The sequence below is a fragment of the Alligator sinensis genome, unplaced genomic scaffold, assembly GCF_000455745.1.
Source record: "Alligator sinensis unplaced genomic scaffold, ASM45574v1 scaffold1511_1, whole genome shotgun sequence".
NCBI classification, from domain to species: domain Eukaryota; kingdom Metazoa; phylum Chordata; order Crocodylia; family Alligatoridae; genus Alligator; species Alligator sinensis.
Window position 1 is genome coordinate 305,741 of NW_005843139.1, and position 11,982 is coordinate 317,722.

At 54.6% G+C, this 11,982-nt stretch overlaps 2 protein-coding genes across 4 annotated transcripts; both read right to left on the reverse strand.

Moving 5' to 3' along the window:
- Window positions 1–475: 475 nt before the first annotated feature.
- LOC102375750 (gastrula zinc finger protein XlCGF52.1-like) lies at window positions 476–8,236 on the reverse strand. Of its 3 annotated transcripts, none has more exons than XM_025193959.1 (3): window positions 7,552–7,602; window positions 3,625–3,790; window positions 476–3,102 (listed from the first exon to the last, which is right to left on the reverse strand). In XM_025193959.1, exons 2-3 carry the CDS (start codon window positions 3,704–3,706, stop codon window positions 2,114–2,116), a joined length of 1,071 nt encoding a protein of 356 aa, XP_025049744.1. In that variant the 5' UTR covers window positions 3,707–3,790; window positions 7,552–7,602; the 3' UTR covers window positions 476–2,113. The 3 variants fall into 3 exon arrangements, with proteins under 3 accessions (XP_025049744.1, XP_025049743.1, XP_006037634.2); XM_025193958.1 differs by lacking the exon at window positions 7,552–7,602 and adding an exon at window positions 6,615–7,544; XM_006037572.3 differs by lacking the exon at window positions 7,552–7,602 and adding an exon at window positions 8,176–8,236 and having other exon boundaries at window positions 477–3,102.
- A 165-nt stretch (window positions 8,237–8,401) lies between these two features.
- Window positions 8,402–11,976, reverse strand: LOC102376003 (sulfotransferase 1C2-like). Its single transcript, XM_006037573.2, has 9 exons — window positions 11,694–11,976; window positions 11,024–11,195; window positions 10,739–10,864; window positions 10,266–10,363; window positions 10,042–10,168; window positions 9,224–9,318; window positions 8,853–9,033; window positions 8,665–8,757; window positions 8,402–8,634 (listed from the first exon to the last, which is right to left on the reverse strand). The coding sequence occupies exons 1-9, from the start codon at window positions 11,775–11,777 to the stop codon at window positions 8,615–8,617; spliced, it is 996 nt and encodes a 331-aa protein (XP_006037635.2). The 5' UTR covers window positions 11,778–11,976; the 3' UTR covers window positions 8,402–8,614.
- Between the last annotated feature and the right edge of the window lie 6 nt (window positions 11,977–11,982).

Below are 11,982 nucleotides of genomic sequence, written 5' to 3' on the forward strand. Positions count from 1 at the left end.
GCGTCGCGGGGGGGGGGGGTGTGGGGGGGGGGGGTGTGTGTGTGTGTCCAGCAGTGTCCCAGTGTGCACCGCGGCCTCGACCCCTCCGGCCCCTCCCTTTTGCCCCCAGGAAGCAGCGGCGTGCTTCTACCCCAGCTGCGCGTCATACTCCAGACAATACGGTACCCAGCAATACGGTACCCGCCCCCATCAGGCCCTAGACACGCCCCCCCAACCATGGACGGGCCCTACCGTAATTTCCCGTGCGCAACACACAGGGCTCCCAAACTGCACCAACTACCGTATTTCCCCAGCTATAACACCCCCTCCAAAAATAACACCTGCTTTGGAAAGGCGGGAGGGGGCGAGCACGTGCGCGCGTGCGTGTTGAATCAAATCCAATCGGATTCACTTGCCACCGGCTACTGTACTTCTCTAGCTATAACACCCCCCCCCCCCCCAAACGTAAGACCTGCTTTGGAAAGCCAGAAGGAAGACAGAAAAAGAAGAGCGAGAGAGATCTGTTTAATCAAATCCAATCAGATTCGGTTTCAGACTGCTTTCCATCGCTAATTTTCGGGGGGCGTGGTACACAAGTCTATACGGTACTGAAAAGATGCCCCGCCCCCCTTGCTTGCTCTCCGCTGCCCTGTTTGTCCGCTCTGGGGTAACCCAGGGCTAGCAGCGCCGGCGTCGGGGTGCTGTTAGTGCCGGGGCTACGGTGACCTCGGCCCTGGCTGAAACGAAAGAGGGGATTGAGTCCGGAGGGTCACACGCGGCCTCCCACGATGCGGGGCGGGAACGGCAACTCCCCGAGGCTGGACTCGAACCCGTGACCATGCCTCAGGTGACCCCCCCCAGTCTCGAAGGTCTCCCTGATCCAATAGGAACAATCTCAAGCTTCCTCTGGTCCAATAGGAACCTCCCAGAGAGGAAGAGACCAACAGAGAGTCCAGTGCGGAGGGAAGCCCTTCTCAGCTCCCAGCATGCAGTTCTGCAGCAAAGGATCATGGGACGATGGAGCTGGGAGGGATGTGACGGGTGCCAGGCGGGACAGCCCAGGACACAACTGACCTGGCTCTTGCGAATCTCCGGGGATGGAGACGCCGCAACTCCTGAAGGATCATGGGAAAGTCGGGCTTCCCGTGAGGTCACCGAGGCTCTTCCCGAGGGCGAGGTTCTCCCGGGTGAAAGCATCCCGCTCCAGCGTCTCCAACCTCTCTAGGTACCTCCTTCAATACTCGACCACCTCACGGCCAGCAGTTTCCTCCACCTCTCCAGCCTCAGTTTCCCCTGCTGAAGCTTGGGGCCATGGCTCCTAGTCTACGGCCACCGATAAAGACCCAGAGCTAGACACGGGGGAGATGTGAGGGGCTCCTTGTCTCACGTGTTTCCCTCTGAGAGAGAACGTGTGGAAATTGGGCGTGCGCGTTATAGGTGAGAAATACAGTAAGAGCAGTTTCTTGGCTGCAGGGATACTGGGCCAGACAGGCTGCATCTGGCGGGGGAGGGGAGGAAAATACGGTATTTTCTGGCATACAGCGCACATTTCCCTCTGAAAAAGAACGTGTGGAAATTGGGAGTGCGCATTACAGGTGAGAAATATGGTAAGAGCAGTTCCCTAGCCCTGGGACAGCAGGGATGCTGGACCACATGGGTTGGATCTGGCAGGGAAGGGGAGGAGAATACCGTAGTCTCTCAAATACAAAATGACCCATTGGTTTCTCCCAATAAACAGCAGAAACTGCTCTTACCGTATTTCTTGTGTATGATGTGCACCCTTGCTCCCAAAATGGGAAACTGCTTTTGCTGTATTTCCTGCGTATAACATGCACCCTTGCTCCCAAGCTGGAAAACTGCTCTTACCATATTTTTTTTGCCTATAACATGCACCCTTGCCGCCTCTGGGCTAGGTTCTTACCGTATTTCTCAATTTCTCACCAAAAAAGCACACTCCTAATTTCCACCAGCTGTGTTTTGGGGGGGAGGGGGGGAATGACACACTCTTACTGTATTTGTCACCTATAATGTACACCCTTGCTGCCCTGGCTAGGTGACGCCCCTTACCATATTTCCCAGCTACAACGCGCATTCCCAAATCCCTCCTGCTGCGTTTTTGGGGGGCAATATTTTTTCAAGCCGTCTCTGGGATGGGCACGAGCGGGTTGGCAGTGGCCCAGGGCCCCACGGCCAGCACGGCCACGGGCTCCTCCTCTTCCTCCTCCTCCCGGCCGCCCCCATGGTGCAGCTTCTGGTGCCGGGCGAACTGGGTCTTGTAGCGGAAGCGCTGCCCACAGGCGCTGCAGCCATAGGGCTTCTCCCCCGTGTGCACCCGCAGCGTGCGCAGGTGCTTGAGGAGGTTGGAGCGCAGGCCGAAGCGCTTCCCGCAGTCTGGGCAGGGGTACGGCTTCTCCCCGGTGTGGGTGCGCTGGTGCTCCAGGAGGGTGGAGCTCTGGGCGAAGCTCTTCCCGCAGTCCCCGCAGGCGTAAGGCCGCTCGCCCGTGTGCGTGCGCCCGTGGGACACCAGGTGGGTCTTCTTCTTGAAGCGGCGGGCGCAGAGCCCGCAGGCAAAGGGCTTTTCCCCAGAGTGCGTGCGGAGGTGCTTGAGGAGGTTGGAGCGCAGGCCAAAGCGCTTCCCGCACTCGGGGCAGGGGTAGGGCTTCTCCCCCGTGTGCGTGCGCTGGTGCTTGGCCAGGTTGGAGGTGCGGCTGAAGCAGCGCCCGCAGTCGCGGCAGGCGAACGGGGTCTCACCCGTGTGGGTCCGGCGGTGCTCAGCCAGCGTGGAGCCACGGGCGAAGCGGCGCCCGCAGTCCGGGCAGGGGTAGGGTTTCTCCCCGGTGTGCGTGCGGACATGCTCAGCCAGCGTGGACCCACGGGCGAAGCTCTTGGCGCACTCCCCGCAGGTGAAGGGGCGCTCCCCTGAGTGCACCCGCTGGTGCTCCAGCAGGTTGGAGCTCTGGCTGAAGCCCCGGCCGCAGTCGGTGCAGCGGTAGGGCCGGGCCCGCACCCGGGGCTGAGGCTCCAGGAGGCCCAGGAGGTTGATGAGGCCACCTTCGGCCCGGCGCCGCCGGCGTCTCACGGGTGGCACGGGGGCGTTCTCGGCATCCTTGGCTGCATGGGCACCTGGGAGGAGAGAAGGGGATGGATGAAGGAAGGATGAGGGGCTCTCTCGGCCCCGCCGCCCAGCCTTGCCTAGCGCCCTTGTGCTCTCCCACCTGCTCTTTGCTCAACACGGGGCCAGCGGCCTCAGCAGATCAGGTGCTGGTGGCCAGGAACGGGATAGGCCTCTCCTCCGGCTATGGGTTGTGGTGCCCAGACGGGGTACGGACCCGTCTCTTGTCTCTCCACTCGACTTGGAGGTCTAGTTATGCCTGGGCTGCTTGTGGGGCTGGGAAATATCCCCCACTTCTCCCGGTTCTCTGGGCTGCCGCCAATACCTCCCTTCTTAGAAGAAAGAAGGATGTTTCCTTCCCTCTGGTCCCTCCTGAGGTGCCGACACCCGCACCACGAGCTGGGTCTGGTAGCCAGCAGCACCCCCAGGGAGTGGGTTGGGGCTGCGATTTGCCCTCAGTGATGGGGGCAGGCTACCAGACCTGCCCCCCAAGATGCCCGGGCTGCCCCGGGGGCGTTGGGAGCTGGGCTCACCTGCTCGGGCGGCTCTGGAGACGTCCTCTTCTCCCCCCCCAACTTGGGGATCTGGGGTGCTGGGGGCTTCACCTGGCTCCATTGGGCTGGTCCTCCCAGGTAGCTCCGCCTCCTTTCTGGGCAGCCCCACCTCTTTCTCAAGAAGCTCCGCCCTCCGTGCTGTGACCTGCAGGGGGAAAGTCGGAGGGTCACAAGGAAGTGGGGGTGGGGTGTGTCATGTGCAGTGTGAGCCCAGGTGTGGGCCGGTGTTTTGTGTGGCTGGTTCCTCTGCTCTCCCCCAGAGCTGGTCGCATCTCAACACTTCCCTGGGCACTGTTATATGTGGCTGTAACCTCTCCCTCCTGCTCCACCCCAGAGCTGGTTACGTCTTAACTCTCTCTCTGGGCAGTGTTATATGTGGCTGGTTCCCCTTGCTCCCCCCCAGAGCTGGTTGCATCTCAACCCTTGCCCTGGGCACAGTTATATGCACCTCTCTTCCGCTCTCCCCCAGACCTGGCTGCCTCCAGGTGCAAGTCCCGGCAGAAGCTGCCTGGGCTACAACCACCCCCAACAGAGGTGCAAGCCCCGACCCCGATGCCTGCACCCGTGGGAGAAGGGGAAGGAGCCGGCAACACCCCAAAGCAAGAATCTAACACAACTACATCCGCGCTTTAATGACTGTATGGCAGATATATGGTTGTTAGATTTGCTATACAGCCATTACATTTCCTATATGGGCATGAAAGGGCATATGCAGCCGTTACATTTTCTATATGGTCACTAAAGCACAGACACGACTGTCATATTTTCTATATAGCCGTTAAAGTGCACATATGGCCGTTATACTTTATATGCAGTCATCAAAGCACATATATGATCATTATAGTTTACATACGGTTGTCAAAGCGCATAGACGATCGTTGTATCTTCTATACGGCTGCTATATTTTCTATATGGTCATGAAAGCACACATACGATTGTTATATGTTCTATGTGGCCGCTATAACAATTATATACGTGCTTTCCTGACCGTATATAAAATATATTTTATATACAGTCCTTATATTTTATATACGGTCAGGAATGTACATATGCAATTCTCACAGCGGCTGTATAGAAAATATAACAATCGTATATCACTTTTATATACGGTCATGATAGCACGTACACAGTTGTTATATTTTATATAGAGTAAAGAAAGCACATATATGGTTATTATATTTTTATATACAGCTGTTATGTACAGCCATTAAAGGGTATATGCAGCCATATTTCATATACATCCATCATATTCTATATGTGGGTGTCATAAATTATATACAGCCATTATATCATATATATAGCTGTCATATTCTATTTTCCAGTCATGAAAGTGTATAGATGGCCATCATATTGTATATACAGCCACTATGTTTTATATACAGTCATTGAAGAATACATATGCCTGGCCTATTTTATATCCAGTGTTTAAAGTGTCTATAGGGCCAGCATATTCTCTACATACAGCCAGCATATTTTCTATATGGACATTAAAGTGTACACAGGGCTGTTTGGTATCTAGGCATATAAGTGCATATAGAGCTGTTTATGTTTTATATACTGCCGTCATATTTTATATCTGGCCATCATATTTTATGTAGGGTCATAATAGTTAATATACAGCTGTTATATTTTATATATGGCCATTAAAAAGAATATATATGACTGCTTTATTTGACAGATATAGGTATATATTCCCTTATTTTAAGGCCTATCATATGCTATAGATAGCCATTATATTTTATATATGGTCACCCTGTTTTCTATATGTCCGTCGTATTTTATATGTGTCTGTTATATTTTATATATGGTCATCAAGGCATATATAGAATCTATCGTATTTTGTATATGCCTGTTGTATTTTATATCCAGCTTTTATGGCCTATATATACAGCAGGGATATTTTCTATATGGCCCTCAGACCTTACATACAGCAGTTCTATTCTATATATGGTCCTTAAAGGTGTATATACAGACATTATATTTTATATACAGCTGTTATGTGGCTTTTATATACAGTCCACCACAGTACTGCACATCATATAGATATATAATGCCCGATATCTCCATAGGAAGGAGGTGCCTATAGATCCATGTCATGCCCTATAGAGAACTGTAAGTCTCCATATGAATAAGACACCCAGAAATCCATTCCACACACTATACCTACAAAACCATAAGTCTCTGTATATATGCATTTTTTTTGAGAACCATAAGTCTCTGCATATAAACCCCTTGCCTGTACTATAAAGCTGTAAGTCTCCCTGTAAATAAGATACTTCTATTTCTGCACTATACATAGGGTACCGTTAGTCTCCATATATATAAGACATCTATAAGCACACGTCATGCGCTATACATATGGAGACTTACAGTATGCTATACGTAAGGGACTTATAAATCCATTTAAATATGCTATAAAAACAAAACCGTAAGTCTCTGTATAGATAAGACTCCTATAAACACAGGTCATGCACTATACCTAGGGTACCATAAGTCTCCATATAGATAAGACCCCTATAAACACACCTCATGCACTACACATAGGGTACTGTAAGTCTCCATATAAATAAGACCCCTATAAACTAGGGTACCGTAAGTCTCCATATAGATACAACCCCTATAAGCCCACTCGTGCTATACATAGGGTACCATAAATCTCTCTATAAATAAGACCCCCATAAGGACACCTCATGCTACACATAGGATACCATAAATCTCCATATAAGATCCCTATAAACCCATCTCGTGCTATATATAGGGTACCATAAGTCTCCATATAAATCCCTTATAAGCACACACATATGGAGACTTATGGTACGCTATACATAAGGTACTTACGAATCCATTTAAATATACTATAAAAACAAAACTGTAAGTCTCTGTATAAATAAGACCCCTGTAAACCCATCTCATGCGCTATACATAGGGTACTGTAAGTCTCTGTATAGATAAGACCCCTATAAACCTACCTCATGTACTATACACAGGGTACTGTAAGGCTCCGTGTAAATAAGACCCCTATAAACCCATTTCATGCCCTATACACAGAGTACCATAAGTCTCTGCATAAATAAGGTGCTCCAAAATCCATTTCCCATCCAACGCATAGAAATGAGGTGCCTAGAAACCCATTTCACGTCCCTGAAACGCCGTAAATCTCCATACAAATAAGACCCTGATAAAACCATTTCTCACACCATGCATACAAAACCGTAAGTCTCTGTATACATCAGACCCCTATAAACCTTTGCATGCAGCATACATAGAGTACCGTAGGTCTCTGTATAAATAAGATGCCTATAAATCCATTGCATGCAGTATACACAGAGTACCGTAGGTCTCTGTATAAATAAGACACATATAAATCCATTGCATGTGGTATACATAGGATACTGTAAGTCTCTGTGTAGACAAGCTGCTCATAAATCCATTTCCTGTACGATACCTATAAAACCACAGGTTTCCTTAGAAACAAGCTCCTAATAAATCCATTTCCTGCACGATACATACAAGGCCGTAAATCTCTGTATATAGCAGACTCCCTATAAACCCACTCCCTCCCATGCTAAGAGAACCGTAAGCCTCTGTATAAATCAGACCCCGATAATGCCATTTACTGTCTATGTCTAGAGAACCGTAAGTCTCCATATAAATCAGACCCATAAAAAAATCCCTTTCTGTCTCTAAGGGGCATCTCTCCCTTAGCTCCTGCCTGATATCACCCCCGTAATTTGCACCCCTCTTCCCCAAAAGTGCCCCCGCAACTGCTCCAAGGCCTGCTGGGAAATGCACTCTGCTTTGTTCTTGCATTGCAAACTCCAGAGCTGGGGGAAGGCAATGCAATACCCCTCCACCCTGCCTTTGAGGGGGGCTCTGCTGGGGTTAGTCTCCAAGGTGCAACCCTACTCTGCTGTGTTTCTGGCCTGAGTTGGGATCCTGGCTCCATCCTCTGCAAGGCCCCAGAAGCTGGGAGATTGTCCGGGGGGGGGGGGGCCAAGGGGGGGAGTGGTGCGGGGGGGGGGGGGGTCCCCAGGGATGCTTCTCAGCCTGAGAAGAGAGACAGGAAGTGGGGCCCAGCCGGACAGGAGGTGCGAATGGGGATCCCCCCCCAGCAATGTGGTTTGGGGAGGGGGGTAGGGCCAGAGAATTCAGGTGTTCAGGCCCCCTGTTCTCACCCCCACCTTCTCCCAGGGAACCCAGGTGTCTGGGTTCCTAAACCCCCTGCTCCCATCCCCGCCCCCACCCCCGGGAACCCAGGCATCTGGGCTCCTAACACCCCTCTCCTCCCACCCCGCACCCCAGAGAGCCCACGAGCCCGGGCTCCTAACACCCCTGGTCTCAGCCCCCTCCCCAGAGAACCCAGGCGTCCTGTCACCCAGCCGCCCCCCCCATCCCCCCCAAGGTACCCAGGCGTCTGGGCTCCTAACACCCCTGGTCTCACCCCCCACAAGGAACCCAGGTGTCCAGGCCCTCAACCCCCTTCCCTCCCTGCCCCCGCAGGCGCCCGAGCTCCCAAACCCCCGGTCTCACCCCCTCCTTCTCCCAGTGAACACAGGCATCCGGGCTCCCAGCATGCCTTGCTCTCGCTCACCAGCTTCCAGGCCCCTCCCAGTGAACCCAGGCATCATTGCGGGGGGGGCTGCACTGGAGCTAAGCAGGGATAGACCAAGTCGGCCCCTGGATGGGAGACGGGGTTCGACCTCCTGGGTCCTCTGGGGTGGGGACGGGGGGCAGCTACGCCTTAAAAGCAACCTCCACAAGCCAGCGAAGCAGAGGGTTTATTTTTGGGGGGGAAGCGATCCATTTTTGGCTCTGCTGGATGCAGAAGAGACTCATCCCCCACCCACCCCCAGCCTTGTGCCTCAGTTTCCCTCGGGTTCCCCATGGCGGGCGGGTGGCCGCACGCCTGGGCTTGCTGGGATACGTGGGGGTGGGAGCGGGGGGTCTGGGAGCCCGCATGCCCGGGGCCTCAGAGCTCGGTGCGGAAGGGCAGGGCGGGGCCCGCCGTCTTCGTTGGGGCCAGGCCGGTGCCTGCCGTCTTGCTGGCGCAGTCCCGGTCGAAGTGCTCGCTCTGGGCCACGGTGAAGTGGTTCTTCCAGTCACCCACGGTCCCTGCAGCCACGGAGGGGACAGGAGTTGAGCCCCGTCCCCGCCGGGGGGCCTTCCCCCACCAGAGCCAGCTGCACCGCGGGGTCCCGGGGCCTCACCCTTGCGCATGAAGGGGGAGATGCTCTGGTCCAGGACGGAGCGGGGCGCGCTGGCCCGGTTGGTGGCCGGGTTGGCCCGCATGACCTCGAAGGAGGTGTGGTGCACGACCCTCTCCAGTGCAGCCGGCACCAGGGGCTGCCCGATGAACTGGGCCACCCGCTGGATCTCTCGCCCTGGGTCCTGGGGGCGGGGAAGGGGGGAGAAACAGAGGCAGGGCACTGCTCTGGGGAAGCTTGCAGCGCTTGGGCACTGTTGGGGGGCGGCTTACAGTATGTGGGGCACTGCTGAGGGAAGCTCACAGCTTCAGGGCACTGCTGAGGGGAAGCTCACAGCCTCAGGGCACTGTTGGGGGGAAGCTCGCAGCACTCACCTCCTTAAGGTCCTCGTAGTGGAGGAAGAGCAGGGGCAGCGCCTCCCGTGCCCGCCACCAGCCCCTGACATGCTCGTGCCACGACCCCCAGGGCACTGCAGAGAGAGGAGAGTCAGAGCCCGCGGGAGCTCTCTGGGATACGATGCGCCCATCTCTGGCGTGCAACGGCCACATATAACAGTGTATGGGGAGGGGCTGAGATGCGGCCAGCTCTAGGGTGGGGCATATGATAATGGCCACATATAACAGTGTGGGGAGAGCTGAGATACATTGTTATATGTGGCCATTATGCCCAGCTCTAAGGTATCTCTCAGCCCTCTCCATACACTGTTATATGTGGCCCATCCACCCCAGAGCTAGGTGCATCTCCGCCCTCCCCATACACTGTTATACATGGCCTTTGCACCTGAGCTGGGCACATCACAGCCCTCTCCATACCCTGTTATATGTGGCTGGTATGCCCCAGAGCTCAGTGCAATGACCACATATCATAGTATCAGGGAGGGCTGAGATGCGCCCAGCTCTGGGGTAGAAATGGGTGCATACAACAATGTATGGAGAGAGCTGCAATTTGCCTAGTTCTGGGGCATAACAGGCACATATAATGGTGTCAGGGAGGGCTGTGATGTGTCCAGCTCTGGGGTAGACATGGCTGCCTATAACACTCTCTGGGAGAGCTGAGATGCGCAAATGCTCTGGGATGTAACATCCACATATAACAGTGTATGGGGAGAGCTGAGATGCGTCCAGCTCTGGGTTGGAGCAGAAGTGGGGAGGGAGAAGGGAAACGCCCACACGTCCCAGCCAATCAGACTCACCTGTTCCCGCCATGAAGGCCTCGAGGAATTGGGGCCAGGGCCCTGGTTGGGGCAGGAGCTGGTGCATGCGCAGGAAGTGGTAGTAGGACACGGCTGAGTCTTTGGGGTTCCGCGCCATGTACACCACCTGGCACAGGGCACAGAGAGCACACTGCAAGCTTCTCCCAGCAGTGCCGCCTCACTGCAAGCTTCCCCCTGTAGTGCCCCCCCACCTCCCAGCATACCTTGCAGCCCTGTTTCCAGAAGGACGCAGGCAGGAGCTTCACAGGGAGGTGGGTCTTGAGGGTCCGCGGGGGGGGCATGGCATCAGCCCAGGCCACCCCTGCAAAGCATCATGGGATCATTGTGGAGGGCAGGGGCCCAAGGGGTGGCCACGGCAGGAATAGTTTATTTTATTGACAGCGGGAAAACTTTTTACTGACATGTTTTCACTAACACACCAACTTTTTTCTGACACATTTTCACCAACATGTCATTTTCTGACTCATGCTTTGACCAACACACAAAATTTTACTGATACATTTTCACCAACACACCAGCATTTTCTGACATGTTTTCACCAACATGCCAACTTTTTTAGACAGCTCAGTTTTTTTTCACAGACATGTTTTAGCCTGATTTTTTTTACTGACCGTCCATAAATTTATGGGCATTTCACGGTCCAAAAACCTACCTCCCTAATGCAAGTGGGGCTTACCAGTGGACTGAGGGCTGCGGGCCCACTCCAGGAAGGGGTGCCGTTCATGAAGTGGGGCTCGACGGCACTTCTCGGGGTCCCCACCCTGCTGGATCATGTCCACGATCTCCTGGATCCAGGTGGTGCCTGTGCCCGGGGGGACAATATGTTGTGGGGGGGATCCCTGATGCAGCTGGCTCTGGGGTGGAGCCCCATATAAAACCAGGTCTGGGGTGGAGCTTTTCTGGTGCTGTTCTTTGTCCCACCTTCCAGGGGAGGAGCTCTCCAAGCCCTGCCCACACCTACCTGCCTTGGGGTAAGTGCAGATGAGGAGGTCGTCAGGCTTAGCCTGGAAGGCCTTGATCTGGGCCCAGTTTTCCCATGTCTTTTGGGGCAATGGGACGCCATCCACGGCCACCAGTGGGCGGCGCTCCTGCCCTGGAGGATCCTCAGACATCCTGGGGGGTAGGTGGGACACCTGAAAGACACCAGTGAGACCTCCCAGCATAAACCAGTATAAACCTGTTCACCAGTGATTTCAGCCTCAGCCTCTCCCAGTATCACCCAGTCGACCACTGATTTCCCCCTCATGCTCTCCCAGTATAGTAGCCCCCCCTCCATTTTTTCTTCTCCCAATATAAACCAGTTGCCCACTCATTCCAGCTTCACGCTTTCCCCAGTAGAAGCCAGTCTGCCACTGGTTCCACCTTCTACTTTCCCAGTATAAGTCAGTCTGCCACTGGTTCCACCTTTCCAGCGGCTCATTAGTCTCCCCCCCGTCATTCTCCCAGTATAACGAGGTCCCCCAGCCATTCCACCATCTACTTTCCCAGTATAAGCCACTGAATCCGTTCTCACGCTCTCCCCGTCTTGCCCGGGCCCTCGCTTGTGCCAGCCCCACACTCTGCCAGTTGTGGGGTGGGACCCCGGTCACCAGGGCTTTCTCCCCGCACCAAATGCAGCCAGCTCGGTTTACCTGCGGTCTCGCCGAGCCGGGTCTGGGGTCTCCCTCGGTGCCACACACCTGGGTTCCTTGGGGGGAAGGGGGGGCAAAGGTCATTGCCTTGTGAGCTGGCCTGGAGGGGACCCAGGAGTCCCTGGCGGGTGGGCGGGGGCGGTGGAGTTGGACCCGGGGAGGCACTGACTCAGCAGAGGCTGCCCACCCAGCTGTGTCGAGGTCTGGGTGCCCGGGTTCACTCCCCGCTCTGGCATGGGGGCCGGGGGGCGGGGGGCATCTAATGCCAAGGAGAAGGGGGAGAAGGCCA